This window comes from Pelodiscus sinensis, chromosome 11 (assembly GCF_052426305.1).
Source record: "Pelodiscus sinensis isolate ZL-2025 chromosome 11, ASM5242630v1, whole genome shotgun sequence".
Lineage (NCBI taxonomy): Eukaryota > Metazoa > Chordata > Testudines > Trionychidae > Pelodiscus > Pelodiscus sinensis.
This window is the reverse complement of record NC_143062.1, coordinates 53,105,493-53,123,309: the sequence shown is the minus strand read 5'-3', so window position 1 is coordinate 53,123,309 and position 17,817 is coordinate 53,105,493. Positions and strand designations below refer to the sequence as shown.

Sequence of the window (17,817 nt, the reverse complement as noted above, 5' to 3'; positions counted from 1 at the left end):
TGGGGCCTGAGCGCTAGGGGCGGGAAGATGTGCAGGGCCCTCGGGCCGGGAGCGGCCCAGGTGGGCGCAGGGCAGCGGCGCAGGTCATGCTGGCGTGCCAGGCAGGGGGCACGTCTCTCCGGGAGGTGTCAGCTTGTCTGCTCCGTCTGTGCAGGTCCGCCACGTGATTGCCGACGGCATGATCCACCTGTGTATCTACGCGCTTGCTGCCATCGCCAAGGACACGGAGGTCACCATCGCCTTTGACTACGAGTACAACGTCTGGTGAGTCCCCCGTCTCGCCGGCCCGCACTGGCCTCCTGCTGGGACCTCCCCCTCACGGGCCCCCCTTGCCCAGCCAGGGGCCCGCTCCCCCTCCTCGGGGCCCCCCTCGCCCGCCGGGGGCCCGCTCCCCCTCCTCGGGCCCCCCTCGCCCGCCAGGGGCCCCCTCCCTCTCCCTCTCCTCGGGGGCCCCCCTCGCCCGCTAGGGGCCCCGTCCCTTCCCCCTCCTCGGGGGCTCCCCTCGCCCGCCGGGGGCCCGCTCCCCTTCCTCGGGGGCCCCCCTCGCCCGCCAGGGGCCCCGTCCCTCTCCCCCTCCTCGGGGCCCCTCTTGCCCGGCCAGGGGCCTCCTCCCTCTCCCCCTCCTTGGGGCCCCCCTCGCCCGCCGGGGGCCCGCTCCCCCTCCAGCCTTCCTTTCTTTCCATTATCTACTGAATTGCATTTTAACGTTTTATTCTGCCCGGTTCTAGAGGGCTCTTGTGTGCTGTAGCAGGTGGGGAGCCAGGTCTCCTTGCCGTGGCCCCTGGTGAGTTCTGTGGTGGCAGGCGGGCCGGGAAATGCGGCGTCACACAGATGTGTTTGTCTTTCGGACCAGCAACTATAAGGTGGACTGTGCGTGTCAGAAGGGGAACAGGAATTGCCCTGTACAGAAACGGCACCCAAGCGCTGCCGAGCACCCCGCACCCGGGCCAGGCCGGCTGGTGATTGGGGCAGAGACCAGGCGCCGGAAAGCCCGTCGGAGGGAGCTGGAGCTAGAGCAGCAGGGCGCGGGGTCAGATGAGAACAGCAGCCAGCGGGCCGAGGATGCTCCAGAAGGACCTGCTGCAGCCAGCGACAATGAGGTAAGATTTCTGTGGGGCCTTCAGAAGAAGCCCTGCATCCGCCCTGTGAGCCAGACTCTCCCAGCGCTGCCGTGGCAGTCTGCTGAGGCCTCGCTCTCTCTGCTCCAGGCTGCGGATACGGAAGAGAAGCCAGAGGAGGGGGGAGCGCACAGCAGACGGGTGAGTCAGTGGAGGTTCGGAGATGGAGCGGGGTGTTCAGTGACAGGAGTCCAGGAGGGGAACCGGGCAGACTGCACGCCAGGATTCCCGTACACGGCTGGCTAGGGACATTGAAACGCCTGGTCTGATGGGATCGCCTGCAGCAGGGCTGCTCAACATGCGGCCCACCGTGTGGTTTGGGGTTACGGGGGGCTCCACGCGGGAGCCAAACCCCAAAAGTCGTCACTAGAGCGGCCTGCTGCTGAGCTGCGGGTAGTAGCGCGATCCCTGGAGCGTTTGATTATTAGCAGCAGAGCCGACGTAAACGGGGCCCGCATGTTGTGTAGTTTTGCCTCAATCTCTAAATCCATGCCTGTCAGTGTAAAAGAAGTTATTTGCATAGATTTGCATATAGATTTGCATGTCTACGCAACCACACTTAAGTTGTGGCCCTCGGCATGTGCTGTGAGTGTCACTGTGGCCCCCGGGCTTCCAAAGTGGAATAGCCCTGGCCTGCAGTCTGCATCTGCTAGTAGCCAGGGAAGAGACTCTGGCCGGAGAAGGCTCTGAGTTACCCAAGAGAGTCCCCCAGTGCCGGGCTGCTGGGTCGGGGTCTTGCTCCTTGCCATGCTTGGGACTGGGAGGGAATCGCTCCCTGCTCAGCTCGGCAGGGACCCCAGACGGGTTCACTTCCTCTGTAGCACGGGGCGTCGGGCCCGCCCAGTACCGCTCAGACTGGACAAGCATGCTGGTCCCTTCTGGGCTGCCGTGCCAGGAACCCTCTCCTGGGAGCAGCCACTTGCAAGGCGGCGCGTCAGCTGCCCGCGAGCACCTGGGAAGCTGCGGCCAAAGAGCGCAGAGCACTAGGCCATGCCGGGTGTCGGAGAGCGGCCTGCACGCATGGCCCAGCCGCCCGGTCTCTGAGGGCAGAGCCCCTTCGCTAGCGTGGGAGAGGCAGGGAGCTTGCTCCGGGGGGCCGCACGCAGAGAACGTTCGCGTCGCTGAATTAGTCTGTAAGAACCTACATGGGAAACGAATGCTGCAGTCAGGCACTTGCAGCAGGGTGTCCGGTTTCAGTGGGGAGCCCCCCAACCCGCTCTGTGGAGACAGGTGGGAGGGGGGCACCCTGACGTCAGCCCCACCCAGCGAGCAGGAGGGGAGCAGCAGTGGGGGGAGAGGCAGCTGAAGTAGCCAAACCCGTCCGGATCCCCTGCCAGAGGCTGCAAGCCGATCTAGGCCTGGCGACCGCTGTGCTGGGTGGTGGGTTGCAGGTCGTCTCCTCTCTCAGCACGCCTGCCAGTTCTGTTGCCGGGCGCTGAGCCAGCCTAGTTCAAGCAGTCGCCTTTCATTGAGTAATTGCAGTTCTCCAAGAATCCCCAATCCTCCCCCTGCTCAGCCCTCTTCTGTGCCATCCCCCTCCTCTCACTCCGGCTCTTTTCCTTCTTCCCGTTCTCTGGCTTGCCTGGGATTGCTGACCTGGGCCTGTGTCTGTGGGTGCTAGTCCCGGGAGGAGAGGAAGGTGGAAGCCATCATGCACATGTTTGAAAGCTTGGAGAGGAGAAAGAGAAGGCGAGAGCAGCCCTCAGACCGGACCAGCTCAGATGCCGAATTCCTGGTTAACCCTGAGACTCCTGAGCTGGAGGAGGTGAAAATGGAGACTCCGGACACTGAGGACATCACTGCAGCGTTCAGTGGGGCTGCTGCGAGCACCCCGGCCAGCAGCAGCAATGTTGGGGTGCATACGCGGCGATCCACACAGGCGCTGGTGAGTTGGAAGTGGGGCTGTCGCCTGGTCGCCCCCTGCAGGGTTCCTCTCTGGTGGCCAGCGTGTTGCTGCGCTCTCCAGCTGGCGCAGGCCGTGGGGGCAGACGCTTGCTGAGTTCCTGTTCCCAAGTGTCCCACGGCGCTGGGAGCGAGCCAGCGTGCGGGTGTTGTCTGGCGCGGTGCTGAAGCTAGGACCCTTTTGGGCCGTGCCAGTCCCTCCCTTGCCCAGCCCCGGAATGGAGGCGCTCGGCGCTGCCTGGGGCAGGAAGAAACAGGCGCGCACATGTCCCCTCTTTGAGCCCGGGGTCCAGTGCCCCAGCTGGCTAGGCTCTCCAGGGCCGGCTGGTGCTCCGAACTCCCGTGCACAGAGGAGCGTCCCAGCCTCATGCTGCGCTTTGCGCTGCAGGACCCAGGTCCGGAGAAGGCCGCCGCGAAGCCTGCCCCCGCCAAGCCTGCCCGGCCCCGGCCCAGAAGTCGCTTCTCGCGCTATCGGAGCAGCTCGGCCCAGAGGTTGAGGCGGCAGAAGCAGGCCGTGACCCAGCACGTCGAGCTCGCCCAGGCTGCCCCCGAGGAGGGACCCAACGTCAGCGCAGTGACTGCCGCGGAGGTCAGCAGCGTGGAGGGGCCAGGAGAAAGCAGGCCACTGCTGGGCTCTGACCTGCCTGTGGCGCTGCCTGCAGGCCCCCAGGTGAACCGGGCCACAGCCAAGTACCCCAAAACCAAAAAGGTAAGAGGGAGGCGGCTCGGCTGGCCCAGCGCTGTGTGGGAGGAGACCGGGCGGGGTCTGCCCTTCGCTGGGCGCTTGGTGACTGTGCGCTCTGCTCTCTTCAGTACCTGGTCACGGAGTGGCTGAATGACAAGGCCGAGAAGCAGGACTGCCCGATCGAGTGTCCTTTGCGGATTACCACAGACCCAACCGTTTTGGCAACAACTCTCAACATGTTGCCAGGTCTTCTCCACTCCCCGCTGATCTGTACCACCCCCAAACACTACATCCGCTTCGGCTCGCCTTTCGTCCCGGAGAGACGCCGAAGGCCCCTTCCGCTGGATGGGCTCTACAACTCCTGCAAAAAGGTACGTCGGCCCGCTCCCGTGGCGTCTGGCTTGCTCTGTGGAAGCCTGGGGCTGTAAGGAAAGCCGGGAAGCAGCCTCTCTCCTCGCGTCGGGCTCCTCAGGGAATTGTGCGGGGCAGCTCCCGGGTTAGCGACCGGCTGGGTTTGGCGCCTGAGCAGAATGGTGCTGCCCGGCCACGGGAAAGTTTGGGCTGGCGCTCTGGCTGGGCGGGGCTGGAAGCAGCCAGCCGGGGGTGAGCGCCAGGTGGGTTCTCAGTGCCTCCTTTCTGGAGTGAAAGGCCTCGCTCGCTCCACCCTCCTCTTGCGGTGCGGGGGTGGCGTGGCTGACCAGCCACGGGAAGCCGCGTGATGTGGGATCTGTGGCTGTGGGGCCTGGCTCGGGGGAGGTCAGTGCTGTGTGTGCTCGAAGCTCCTGTGCGGCTGAGCTCAGAACTGGGTTTCGTCACAAGGTGTCTCTGAGTCCAGCCTGCGGGTCAGGTGGTTGGTCAGGAGTGAACCCAGGTGTCGGAGCCGGTCCTAGGCCTCGCAGGGGTCCTGGGGGGGGCGCGAGTGAACCCGGGCGTCGGAGCCAGTCCTAGGCCTCACAGGGGTCCTGGGGGGGGGTGCGAGTGAACCCGGGCGTCGGAGCCGGTCCTAGGCCTCACAGGGGTCCTGGGGGGGGGTGCGAGTGAACCCGGGCGTCGGAGCCAGTCCTAGGCCTCACAGGGGTCCTGGGGGGGGGCGAGTGAACCCAGGCGTCGGAGCCGGTCCTAGGCCTCGCAGGGGTCCTTGGGGGGGGCGCGAGTGAACCCGGGCGTCGGAGCCGGTCCTAGGCCTCGCAGGGGTCCTTGGGGGGGGGCGCGAGTGAACCCGGGCGTCGGAGCCGGTCCTAGGCCTCGCAGGGGTCCTTGGGGGGGGGCGCGAGTGAACCCGGGCGTCGGAGCCGGTCCTAGGCCTCGCAGGGGTCCTTGGGGGGGCGCTGAGGCCTCTCCCCTGAGGGTGTTACCGGAGGGCGGCTTGGCCACTTTTGATTATGCATGTCAGGGTTGCAAGCTACGTGCAGGCGCTTCACAGTCAGTGCAGCACCCTTCTGCCGCTCCTAGGCTGGAGAGGGGAGCCAGGGCCTCTGCCTTGCAGGGACTCCCGACCTGCTTGGGCGTGAGGCTTTTCTCCTCTTCGCCCCAAGCCTGGCTAGGGCTGCTCCTGGGAGAATGGCACTTGGACCTTGGCCCGGGGGCAGGGCAGGGACTCTCCCTGGCTCTGGTCCGACTTGCGAGTGAGAGCGCCCGGGAGCCGGGCTCTGCCGTGTGGCTGGGGCGTGGGCGGCTCTTCTCCCGGGGTGGTAATGGGAGCCCTTGGGCCAGCGTGAGCCGCTCTGAGCCCGCCAGCTCAGCTGAGCCTGCACCGCCGCCGGTGCCAAGCTCAGCAGCGCTGGCCCAACGTGCCGGAGCTCCGGGGGTGAAGCACCCAGGGGCCGCCCGCTGACGGAGTCTAGTTCTGTTGCAGCGTTGGATGAAACAAGCCCTGGAGGAAGGGATGGCTCAGACCTCGCCTGCTGCCCAGGACAGCAGACCCCAGTGTCTGTACCAAAGGAGCGAGAGCAGCAGCTCCTCCAGCATCTGCAAGGACAGCGCAGGTGGGTGTGCAGACTCCCGCGGGGGCCGGGCGCGGGGGAAGACGGCGATAGGAGGCGTTGGCCAGGGCTTTGCATGTTGGTCGGGTTCGTGGCAGGTGGGGCTCTCGCTGTACCACCCAGTTTCCACAGGCTCCTGTTAGCTCCTTTGCTGTGCCGGTGGGGGGATGCTCCCAGAGCTGTCTGCTGTGAGACCAGAGTCACGCCTTCGAGGGGAAAGCTGGCTGTTGCGTATGCTGAGAACTAGCAGGCTCCCAGGAACGTAGCCGGGGGCTACTCGGAAATGCTGGCCTTGGAGGAGAAAAGCGGTAGCCAAGTTGTTAAATAGTTAATTTGCATCTGTCTTTGCAGAGGAAGAGGGTGGAGATCTGCCCAAGTCAGGGATCAGTTTGCCAAGGACGACAGACGAGGAGCTAGACAGTGTACAGATAACAACAGAGTTGGTTGTTAAAAGGTTAGATGCACCAAGTTAACCGCCCAGGAGGCCTGGGTACCATGCATCCCTGAGCACAGCCTGGAGGGAGAGAGCAAAGAAACTAGAAACCGCACCCCCACGCCAATTGTAGGAGAGATTCCCAAGGTCTGGAGAGGGGCAAGCGGCTGCACTTGACAAGGCTGTGACGTGAGGAGCCCAAGAGCGGCCTGTTTCTAGCATTTCTTTGACTCGTGTTGCACTCTGGCGCCAAGGGCCTGCCACTTGAGTACTAGGAGACCCACCCTGTGGCTGCTTTGCCCCCGTGGCTTCAGCAGGGATCTGGGAGGGTCTCGCTGCCGAGAAAGGGGGAACCTGGGGGTCCAAACAACAGGCCTGCAAAGTGTGCGAGAAGGAGGGGAAGCGGGAGCTGGCTGGAGATGTCTGCGCACAAGCCAAGGGGCTCTTTGCAGTAGCTCGCCCAGCCCCAGGATGGCTGAGTGGGCGTGTAGGACCTCTGCTCAGAACGGCACTGCGCTGCATGGGAGGGGCTGGGCTCGCAGGCCACGCTAACCCGGAGGAAGCAGGCGGAGTCCAAAGGGGCGCCAGGAACAGCACCTGGGGAGCAAGGACCAGCCTAGGGAGCATGAGCGAACCGGGCCTACCATGAAGCACCCAGGGCTGGAGACGTTCCCAAGCTGAAGCTGGTGGTGAGGGAGCAGCAAACCTGACGCTCTGGAGGCCAGTGTAGCAGGAGTAAAACGCTAATGAGCCGCTAGGCAGAAAGTCTGAGACTGCCCGAGGCCCTGTCTGTGCTGGGTCCTGTCGGGAGGACGTTCCCTGCCCTGCAGAGGCTGGATCTGAAGAAGGGTTGGGTCCCATTTCTGCTTGGGACGGAGGCGACTCGTGCTGGCCTCACGGGGGCCTGTAGAGCTGGCAAGGGACCTGGGGCCAAGGGGCCAAGCTCAGCAGTCGGAGGGAGCCGGCTGCAGGCGAGGGGCGTTCTGGGCTGGCCCATTGAGCTGGGAGGGGGTAGGGTGCCCGAGACGCAGGAGGCTGTGCGCACACTGGGACGGTTCTCTCTGGTGTCTTTCCCTGGAGCCGAGCGGTCTGTGTCTCCACAATCCCGTGTGCCTTGTTGAAGGAGCGTGGGGCCGGGCTGTGTGTCTGCAGGCTGGTGACACCAGGGCTGTGCTATTCGGAGCAGGGCCAGTCCTTGACACGGCTCCCCACGGGGCGTTTCTTGTAGTGGGGTGGTCGTGATGTCGGCACCTGGCTTCCGTGCCTCCCCAACCACGTGGGAGGAGTGGGGTTCTCATGGTGTTGGGGGCGGGTCTGCTCGTGGCTTGGCACGAGTGTGCTGCCGCACGACTCAGTTGTACCGTGTTCCTCTTTCAGACCTGCTGAGCCCCCTGAAGAAGTGGAAATCTCGCTACCTGATGGAGCAGAACGTGACCAAGCTGCTGAGGCCGCTCTCTCCTGTCACGCCTCCACCTCCTGGCTCCCTGAGCCCCCGGCTGCCAGGAGAGGAGGACTGGCGCAATGGCTATGGGGGGGTGTTCTCGCCGATTCCCTCGCTGGCTGCGAGCCGCTGCAATACGCCGCTGCAGTTTGAGGTGACTTGGGGAGGCGAGAGGAGGTGCTGGGGGCAGGCATGCAGCCGAGCCAGGTCTCTCTCCTCTGGGGCATGCTGGGCTCTGGCTCCTCGAGGCCATCGGCGACGCGGTAGCTCCTCTGGGATGTGCCCTACTTCCAAGCAGGAGAGCCAGGACACGGGGCAGCTTTGCCCCCCACTGCCTTTCCTGCTGGACACAACACCGACGTCTGTCTGCTTGCACCCCTCCCCCCGCCGTGGCCCCGCAGGCCCCCAGCTCTCCAGCGTGGCTCATGTGCCACCGCCCCTGCTCCCATCCACGTGGGTAGCAGCCCCCAAATCCCAGCCCGGCGAGGGCTTGCCACTCCCTCCGCCCGGCACTTGACTCCAGTGCTGCTCCCTTTGCCTCGGGGCACCGCTCTCTGCAGGTGTATTTCCTGCTCTGCGCTATCCAAGCGGGGCTGCCTGTTCCGCCCCAGTCTGGAGCTTCTGCTTCCTCCGGCCATGATCACCTCCAGGAGGTGCAGGGGCCTGCAGTTCTCATTGGAGAGTGGAGCCCAGTGTCCTCGCTGCTGCCCTCCCACTGCCATTCAGTCCAGCCAACGGACTCGTGGTCGCTGGCTTGAGCGAAGCCTGCCTAGGCCCTGGCTCTGCTCTGCGGGGCGCGGGGCGTGCTCTGGGACACGGAGCTCTGGGGAAGCTGTTGCAGAGGGAGGCTGGCGGCGCGGCTGGGTCAGCACTGAGGAGACTACGTCTCCCAGGTCTGCAGACTGTAGCTTCCCCCTGTGGCTGTAGCCCTGGGAGAGGAGACCGCAGGGAGGGCCTTGTACCAAGAGGACAGGCTCTTCAGTTCGAGAGCTGAGGGTGATCAGCCGTTGGGTGGATGGGGAATTTGGTGACTCTAAAGCTTGAGATTAACCAGTGATTCCGAGTGCCGCATACTGAATTAATCTGCTACAGCTGCTCTTCTGGGGAGCTTGTCCCACAAACTCCTGAAACCTCTGGCAGGTCAGGCCCTTGCTGGCCAGGGCGTTAGAGCGAATTGGAAACCAGCTGACATTGGGGCCTCGGTTTGGATTGCTTTGGGGCGTCCGGTCTGTAGCAGAGTCTTGGAACATAGTGTCCGCCATGGATTCTGCCCGGGAAAGCCTGCCCGCTTGTCTGAGAGAGTTCTGAAAGGTCTTATCGCGTTGGTTTTTTGTAAGTACCCCTGTCCGGCAACCACGCACCCGTCACGGGGAGTATCCTCCCTCCACAAGAGCCACCGCCTTTCTGGCTCTCCCTGGGGGTGTTCTGGAAGATCCCATGGCCGTGGGGAGGTGTGTGCATACGCCCGTCTGACCTCTGGAGCGCTCTCAGGCACTTGCTACTATTCCTTTCATGGTACCCAACAAGAAACTCATGGGGAATTGAAGGAGCCATTTTATTTCCCCTTTGAAGTCTAATGCTAGCTACAGCGTTGGGGCATTTTCCTTAGGCTCTCCACTCTGGTCTTCCCCGTGGATTTCTCTGTTTCCTGGTGCAAACTCCTTGGCTAACAGCATCAGAAATCTAAAGAGTCAAACACTTCTGGCTAACACCTCTTCTGGCCTCTGATTTGGATACTAAGCCGTAGCATGGAATGCACTAACCCAGTCCTGTCTCTGTGCGTCCAGGAGACTTCAGAACTGCCCACCCCGCACGCCGCTCAGGCGACTTCCCGGGCGCCGTGGCTAACCTCCGCGCTTGTTTTACTTGATTTGATTTTGCTTCTTGACTTTTGAAGTAGATGAATAACAAGATGCTTTTCCCTCCTAGAACGTATCCTCCCCTGAGAGTTCCCCTGCGCATAGGCCCGAGTCCCTGTCACCCGAGGTAGTTATCACACCGTCTCAATTGCGCTTGGAGGCTGTGTGCGTGAACCTGTGTGTGCGTGAACCTGTGTGTGCATGAGAGAGATTGAACCTGTGTGTGTGTGTGCGTGAACCTGTGTGTGAGTGTGAACCTGTGTGTGTGCGTGCGTGCGTGAACCTGTGTGTGTGTGTGTGTGTGAACCTGTGTGTGCGTGAGAGAGATTGAACCTGTGTGTGTGTGTGTGTGTGTGTGAACCTGTGTGTGCATGAGAGATCGAACCTGTGTGTGTGCGTGAACCTGTGCGTGAACCTGTGTGTGCGTGTGTGTGTGCGTGAACCTGTGTGTGTGTGTGCGTGCGTGAACCTGTGTGTGTGTGTGTGTGTGTGAACCTGTGTGCATGAGAGAGAGATTGAACCTGTGTGAACCTGTGTGTGCGTGAGAGAGAGATTGAACCTGTGTGTGTGTGTGAACCTGTGTGTGCGTGAGAGAGAGATTGAACCTGTGTGTGTGCGTGCGTGAACCTGTGTGTGTGTGTGAACCTGTGTGTGCGTGAGAGAGAGAGATTGAACCTGTGTGTGTGCGTGCGTGAACCTGTGTGTGTGTGTGAACCTGTGTGTGCGTGAGAGAGATTGAACCTGTGTGTGTGCGTGCATGAACCTGTGTGTGTGTGTGAACCTGTGTGTGCGTGAGAGAGAGATTGAACCTGTGTGTGCGTGCGTGAACCTGTGTGTGCGTGAGAGAGAGATTGAACCTGTGTGTGTGTGAACCTGTGTGTGCGAACCTGTGTGTGCGTGAGAGAGAGATCAAACCTGTGTGTGTGTGAACCTGTGTGTGCGTGAGAGAGAGATCAAACCTGTGTGTGTGTGAACCTGAGTGTGTGAACCTGTGTGTGCATGAGAGAGAGATCGAACCTGTGTGTGCGTGAACCTGTGTGTGAAAGAGAATGTGAACGTGTGTGTGTGTGTGTGTGTGTGTGTGTGTGTGTGTGTGTGTGTGAGAGAGAGAGATCCAGAGGCTCGGAAGGGCGGGATGGCGTGAGAGTGAGAATGGGAACGGGGGGCAGGGCGCGTCAGAGGAAGGAGGAGGAGAGGCTGCCGGGTTACCGAGGGAGGCCGACTACAGGCAGTAAAACGGATTGCTCTGGAAACGGGGCTGTGTTTATCCTCTGGCGGGAAACGGAGGCAGAGGGTGAGGAACCAGTGTCTCGGCTATTGGGGCGAAAGGAAAGAGGTCTGGGGAGCCTGGAATGACCCACTTGGTGTTCGTCTCGGCTCAGTACACGTGTCCGTGGTGGCTGCTGCTTGTGGCAATCAGGGCGGGTGTGACGGAGGGAGGAGCCTGCTGCTGTTCAGATGGAGTGTGCCGGAGCTGTTAGCACCCTCAGCGCTCCTTGGTTTGGACCAGCCACCCGGGACAAGGTTGTGTACGTGGCCTGTGGGCTTCAGACGGACCCATCCTCTCCCTGCAGCCTAAGTCTGCCAAGCCAGTACCAGGGAGGAGGAGTCCAGAGAGCTGCAAAGCGCTACTGTGGCCGTTCCATTCCTGGGGATACAGCTGGTGCTCTAGGGGACTGGAACAGGTCGGGGGTGCAGCCATGACACGGGGCAGGCGGTTCCTGGGAGCTGCAGGCAGTGCAGGACATGACCTCAGGTGCTGTGATGGTGGGAAAGGACCCACCCACGGTTTGGCTCTTGAGCGCTATCGGCAGGAAAGGGGATGTAATCCTGGGCCGGGCCGGGAGCTGAGGGGTGCATCTGCACCTTGCCTCTGGCGGCTGCTCCGTGCTGTGACCAGAGCAAAGGAGTCGTCGACCTGGCTCTTACGGGTGTGAAGTGTCAAAGGGGGCCCCCTTGGGCTCCTTGTCTGAGATTCCCAGAGCTGAGATGCAGTGGAAGGTGGGAATCTTGTAAAGGAGTGAGGCCGTGTCAGCCCAGAGCCCCCAGCTGCTGCGGTAGAACAGAGGAGGGCAGCTGTGTTCGTGCTAGCGGCTCCCAGGTCTGGTGACCTCAGTGCTCGGGGGCCTGGGCCGTGGATTGTCCTGGCAGAGAGGTGCTTGCCGTCTTTGATAGTCGAGGGGTTGGCTGCTAAGCCAGCCAGTGAGCAGTGAATGTTCTTGGACCATCCCCCACAGCTGGTAGCTGAGTGCCGTGTGCGAGTGTCACGTGAAGACGGGAGTTCTTTTCTGGGTCCAGCAGACTGGACAGCCATGCTTGGCTCATTCCGTACTGCTCCGTCCCGGCCACGTGATACTTCGGCTCTGCCTAGGTGGAGCCATTAAAACCCTGCAGCTGCCTCACTCTCTGGGGCTGCAAAGTGTCTAGGTAGATGCGTAGGCTGGAGCCCAGCCTGTGGGAGCCGCCACCCTTGTAGAACCCAGGGCTCAGGCAAGCGCTGCAGCCTGAGTCAGCTGACCTGGGCCAGCACAGCTGGGATGCAGGGTTCTAATCCCCATTTAGAAGGCATCAGAGCGGAGCGAGAGAGGACGCTGGGGATCATGAGAGGAGCGAGTGGCTTTTGGAGAAAGTGTTTCCTGATGTTAAAAGTTTCTCTTCCCACCTGTGTCTTCTCCTCCCGTCCCGTGCCTCTTGGTTTGTCTAGCTCTGCCTTCGGACGGACCTGGACTTGGGGAAGGCGGGCTGCCTGGATTCCAGTGCTAACACCTGTCCAGAGAGACCATCCCCGCTCAGCTCGGGCCTCCCGGATCTGCCTCCACAGTCCTCCGTTCCCTTGGCATCTGAGAGCAGCTTCCCAGGAAAGGCTGGAGAGGCACAGCTGCTGCTAAGAAGCTCTGAGCAGGCCTTCCGGACAGAGTTTAATTTAATGTATGCCTTCTCCCCTTTGAACGCTATGCCCCGTGCCGATGGGTTGGTGCGGGCTAACCCTCAGGCAGGAGACAGGAAGCCACTGACTTCAGAAGGGGCATGCTGCATCTCTCCTGCAGACGGATACTTCAGCAGACATGAGCTGGGACTTCTTAAAGAGACAGTGCACGGATCCATGTCTCCTGCTGGCGAGAGGGTTGGTGAAGGAGTCAAATCTACTCCCCAAAACCCACCACAAAGGAAGAAGGCAAGTATGAAATCACAGGTGATATCAATTGAGAGGGGTGGCCAGTGCCAGGGGGAGAGGAATAACCCAAAGACTCTAGAGAGACTAGAGCCATGGGCAGAAATAACAATTGAGACTCAGCTTGATGAAGCTAATACATGTGAGGAGAAAGAACCCGAACACCTACACTGAATGAGTGAGAGAGAGGCTGAGGCAGACCAGCAAATGGACAGGGAGTTGCCAAGGCTTTGAACTAAGGCATTGGAAGGGCCCATGGAGTAGTAACAGGTAGGTGGGAAGCAAGACTAAGAGGAAAATCAGCTGAAGAGAGTTGGCAGCTTTTCACAGGAGCATTAAGGGCCCAAAAGCAAATGATTCTGCTGTGTACGAATGACAGAAAGTCTGGCAAGGGACAACCTTAGCTTAGCCAGGAGACCTTACATGATCTAAAAATCAAAAAGGAGTCATATAAAAAGTGGAACCTAGGTTAAACTACAAAAGATTAATATAAGCAAATAATGCAAGTCTGTAGGAGCAAGATTAGCAAGACCCAGGCACAAAACGAGCTCGGTCTAGCTAGAAACATAAAGGATAACAAGAAAACATTCTACAAATATATTAGGAGCAAGAGGAAGACTAAGCACAGGGAAGGCCCACTGCTCAGTGAGGAGGGAGGAACAACAACAGAAACTTGGAAATGGCAGAGGTGCTTAATGGCGTCTTTGTTTCCATTTTCACCAAGAAGTCTGATAATGAAGGAATGCCTAACGTAGTGGGAATGGGACAGATTTAGAAGATAAAATTTAAAAAGACCAAGTTAAAAATCACTTAGAAAAGTTAGATGTCTCAAAGTCACACCAGGGCCTGATGAAATGCATCCTAGAATACTCAAGGAGCTGATAAAGGCGGTAACTGAGCTTTTAGCTATTAACTTTGGAAAGTCATGGAAGTCAGGAGAGATTCCAGAGAACTGGAAAAGGGCAAATCTAGTGCCCATCTATAAAGAGGGAAATAAGAACAACCCAGGAAACTACAGACCGGTCAGTTTAACTCTGGGCCAGGGAAGATAATGGAGCAAGTAATTAAGGAATTCATCTGCAAACACCTGGAAGATAATATGGTAATGGCCAGCATGGATTTGTAAAGAACAAATCATGTCAAACCGATCCGATAGCTTTCTTTGATAGGATAACGAGCCTAGTGGATAAGGGAGAAGTGGTGGGCGTGGTCTACCTACACTTTAGTAAGGCATTTGACATGGTCTTGCATGATCTTCTTATCAACAGACATGAGAAATACAACCTAGAAGGGGCCACTATGGGGGGGTGAAGAACTGTCTGGAGAACCATTCTCAGGGATTGGTTATTAATGGGTCAGTCATGCTGGAAGAGCATAACGAGTGGAATTCCACAGGGGGCCCGTTTTGGGACGGGTTCTGTTCGATATCTTCAGCAACAATTGAGAAATTGGCATAGAGAGGACAATTATTAAGTTTGCGGATGATCCCAAGCTGGTAGGGGTTGCGACTGCTCTGGAGGATGGGTCAGAATTCAAAATGATCTGGACAAATTGGTGAAATGGTCTGAGATAAACAGGATGAGGTTTAATAAAGACAAATGCAAAGTGCTCCACTTAGGCAGGAACAATCAGTTCCATACATACAGAATGGGAAGCGACTGTCTAGGAAGGAGTCCTGCAGAAAGGGATCTAGGGGTCAGAGTGGACCACAAGCTACATGTGAGTCAACAGTGTGACACTGTTGCCAAAAAAAAAAAAAAGCAGCAGCAGACATGATTCTGGGCTGCATTAACAGGAGTGTTGTGAGCAAGACACGAGGAGTCATTCTTCTGCTCTACTCTGCGCTGGTTAGGCCTCAGTAGGAGTATTGTGTCCGGTTTTGGGCACTGCATTTCAAGAAAGATGTGGAGACATTGGAGAAGGTCCAGAGAAGAGCAACAAGAATGATGAAAGGTCGAGAGAACATGAGCTATGGGGGGGGGGACTGAAAGATTTGGGCTTGTTTTGTTTAGAAAAGAGAAGACTGAGAAGGGACATGATAGCAGTGTTCAGGTATCTAAAAGGATGTTGAAAGGAAGGGGGTGAAGATTTATTCTCCTTAATCTCTGAGGACAGGACAAGAAGCAATGGGCTTAAACTGCAGCAAGGGAGCTTTAGGTTGGACATGAGGGAAAACTTCCTGCCTGTCAGAGTGGTTAAACACGAATAAATTGCCTGGCGATGTTGTGGAATCTCCATCACTGGAGATAAGAGCGGCCATCCTGGGTCAGACCAAAGGTCCATCCAGCCCAGTATCCTGTCTGCTGACAGTGGCCAATGCCGGGTTCCCCAGAGGGAGTGAATCAAACAGGTAACAATCCAGCGATCTCTCTCCTGCCATCCATCTCCACCCTCTGACACACAGAGGCCAGGGACACCATTCCTACCCAGCCAGGCCAACAGCCATTCATGGACTGAACCTCCATTGATTTATCTAGTTCTCTTTTAAACCCTGTTCTAGTTCTAGCCTTCACCCCTCCTCCGGCAAGGAGTTCCACAGGTTGACACTGCACTATGCAAAGAAGACCTTCCTTTTATTTGTTTTAAACCTGCTACCCATTAGTTTCATTTGGTGGCCCCTAGTTCTTATATTATGGGAACAAGTAAATAACTTTTCCTTATTCACTTTCTCCACACCACTCATGATTTTATAGACCTCCCTTTAGTCTCTTTTCCAAGATGAAAAATCCTAGTTTCTTTAATCTCTCCTCATACGGGACCTGTTCCAAACCCCTAATCATTTTAGTTGCCCTTTTCTGAACTTTTTCTAATGCCAGTAGATCTTTTTTGAGATGGAGACCACATCTTTATGCAGTATTCAAGATGTGGGCATCCCATGGATTTATATAATGTCTTACTCTCTATCCCTTTTTTAATGATTTCTAACATCCTGTTTGCTTTTTTGATTGCCGCTGCACACTGCGTGGACGTCTTCAGAGAACTAGCCACGATGACTCCAAGATCTCTTTCCTGATTAGCTGTAGTTAAATTAGCCCCCATCATATTATATGTATAGTTGGGGTTATTTTTGCCAATGTGCATTGCTTTACATTTATCCACATTACATTTCATTTGCCATTTTGTTGCCCACTCACTTAGTTTGGGGAGATCTTTTTGAAATTCTTCACAGTCTGCTTTGGTCTTAACTATCTTGAGCAGTTTAGTATAGTCAGCAAACTTTGCCACCTCACTGCTTACCCTTTTCTCCAGATCGTTTATAATAAGTTGAATAGGATTGGTCCTAGGACTGACGCTTGGCTGAACAGTGACCTGCGATGTAGAAGGCCTGTGAAAGTACTTCATGCAGTAGTCCCTTGTGTCGTGTGCCAGAACAAAGCAAAGGAGACTGTCTTGCCCTGAATTAAAAGGAAAAAATATGTAGCACTTTAAAGACTAACAAGATAGTTTATTAGGTGATGAGCTTTTGTGGGCGAGTAGAAGTGCCTATTTCTGCTATCCTATCTGGGTACAAAGCAAAGGAGTTTTTTGGCTAGCTGTTCTTCAAAGTCCTTTTTGGCTTTTCTTATTACACTTGTACACTTCATTGGCAGTGTTTATGCTCCTTTCGATTTTCCGCACTAGGATTGGACTTCCACTCTTTAAAAGATGCCTTTTTATCTCTCACTGCTTCTTTTACATGGTTGTTAAGCCACAGTGGCTCTTTTTTAGTTCTTTTACTGTGGTTTTTAATTTGGGCTCTACATTTACGTTGGGCCTCTGTTATGGTGTCTTTGAAAAGTGTCCGTGCAGCTTGCAGGGATTTTACTTTAGTCACTGTACCTTTTCATTTCTGTAAACGAACCTCCTCATTTTTGCATAGTTCCCCTTTTTGAAATGAAATGCCAGAGTGTTGGGCTGCTGAGGGGTTCTTCCCACCACAGGGATGTTAAATGTTATTCTAGTATGGTCCTGTTGGACCTGATCCTGTGCACCACTCAGGACTAAATTGAGAATTGCCTCTCCCCTTGTGGGTTCCTGTACCAGCTGCTCCAAGAAGCAGCCATTTAAGGTATCGAGAAATTTTGTGTCTGCATTTCGTCCTGAGGTGACACGTACCCAGTCAATATGGGGATAATTGAAACCCCCCACTATTATTGAGTTTATTTTGATAGCCTCTCCAATCTCCCTTAGCATTTCATAGTCATAGATATTTAAGAGCAGGCTGGACAGACACCTGTCACGGATGGTCTAGACCAGGGCTACTCAACTTTGGAAGCCCCGAGGGCCGCAGTGATACTTATAGCACATGCCGAGGGCTGCAACTTAAGTGTGAGTGCATGTACAGCAAATATATATGCAAATAGCTTCTTTCACACTGACGGGCATGAATCCAAAGATTAAGGCAAGACTATACAACACGCAGGCCCATTTCAGTCAGTTCTGCTGATATTAATAAAATGCAACATTTACCCCATTTCCACCCATATGACAGCACTTGTCATGAGCAATGACAGTCCAGGAATTTAACTACTGATCGGCATCTCAGCAGAAGACCATTCTATTGACTCTTTTCTCTAGCCGCTGGCCGTGTGTTGAGTCCTGTGTAACCCAAACTGCACCACGGGCTGCAACAAACAATCAGTGTGTTGAGTAGCCCTGGTCTAGACCAGGAAAAGGGACCACACAGTCTCACCTTGGTGAAACAGGAATCGCTTAGCTGGGTGGCAGTAAGCGGGGCTTTAACACTGTAGAAACAGGTAAAGAGTATGACTATCAAGAGGGGTGTGGAGTTGCTTAGTGAAATAAAGAGATTCCGGACCCAGAGGTTGGCTGACATCCGGAGGCTGATGGAGTCTGCTTACCAGGAGAGACTCTCAAACACTGAAATCTTCTCTTCTCCCCAGGGAAGTGAGAGCAGCCTCATCACTTAACACTTCAGGCATTTCAATCTAGAGACATTAGAAGGCTGCTCAGTGCTCCCTAGGAACCAGCTGCGGCTCCTGCCTGGGACCTAGTGAGCTATAGCAGTAGATGCAGTACGGTTTGATTTGGAGTGAAGATCACGTCCCAGAGGAGGGCCGTACAAAGTGCACACTTACACAGCAGTACCCAGCAGTGCCTTTTGGCCGTGCTTAGATGCTTTGAGTGTGAGAACAGAACAAACAACTTTGTTTTTCTTGTCAATTTGACGTCTAAGAACTGTCCACCTCGTGAAAGAACCTCTGCCCCTGTTTCTGGGGTTGTTT

General features: G+C 56.9%; 1 protein-coding gene across 3 annotated transcripts in view; it reads left to right on the top strand.

The window, feature by feature from the left end:
- Window positions 1-17,817, top strand: part of SETD5 (SET domain containing 5) — a 143,516-nt gene that overhangs the window by 106,406 nt on the left and 19,293 nt on the right. For 2 of the 3 annotated variants that reach the window (XM_089781345.1, XM_089781344.1), the window contains 10 exons: window positions 155-264; window positions 854-1,100; window positions 1,209-1,259; window positions 2,740-3,003; window positions 3,409-3,729; window positions 3,834-4,076; window positions 5,561-5,690; window positions 7,498-7,715; window positions 9,491-9,547; window positions 12,125-12,595. In XM_089781345.1, the coding sequence (XP_089637471.1) occupies window positions 155-264; window positions 854-1,100; window positions 1,209-1,259; window positions 2,740-3,003; window positions 3,409-3,729; window positions 3,834-4,076; window positions 5,561-5,690; window positions 7,498-7,715; window positions 9,491-9,547; window positions 12,125-12,595 (2,112 nt within the window). The remainder of the gene's footprint in view (window positions 1-154; window positions 265-853; window positions 1,101-1,208; window positions 1,260-2,739; window positions 3,004-3,408; window positions 3,730-3,833; window positions 4,077-5,560; window positions 5,691-7,497; window positions 7,716-9,490; window positions 9,548-12,124; window positions 12,596-17,817) is intronic. The other variant, XM_089781346.1, reaches the window with a different exon arrangement.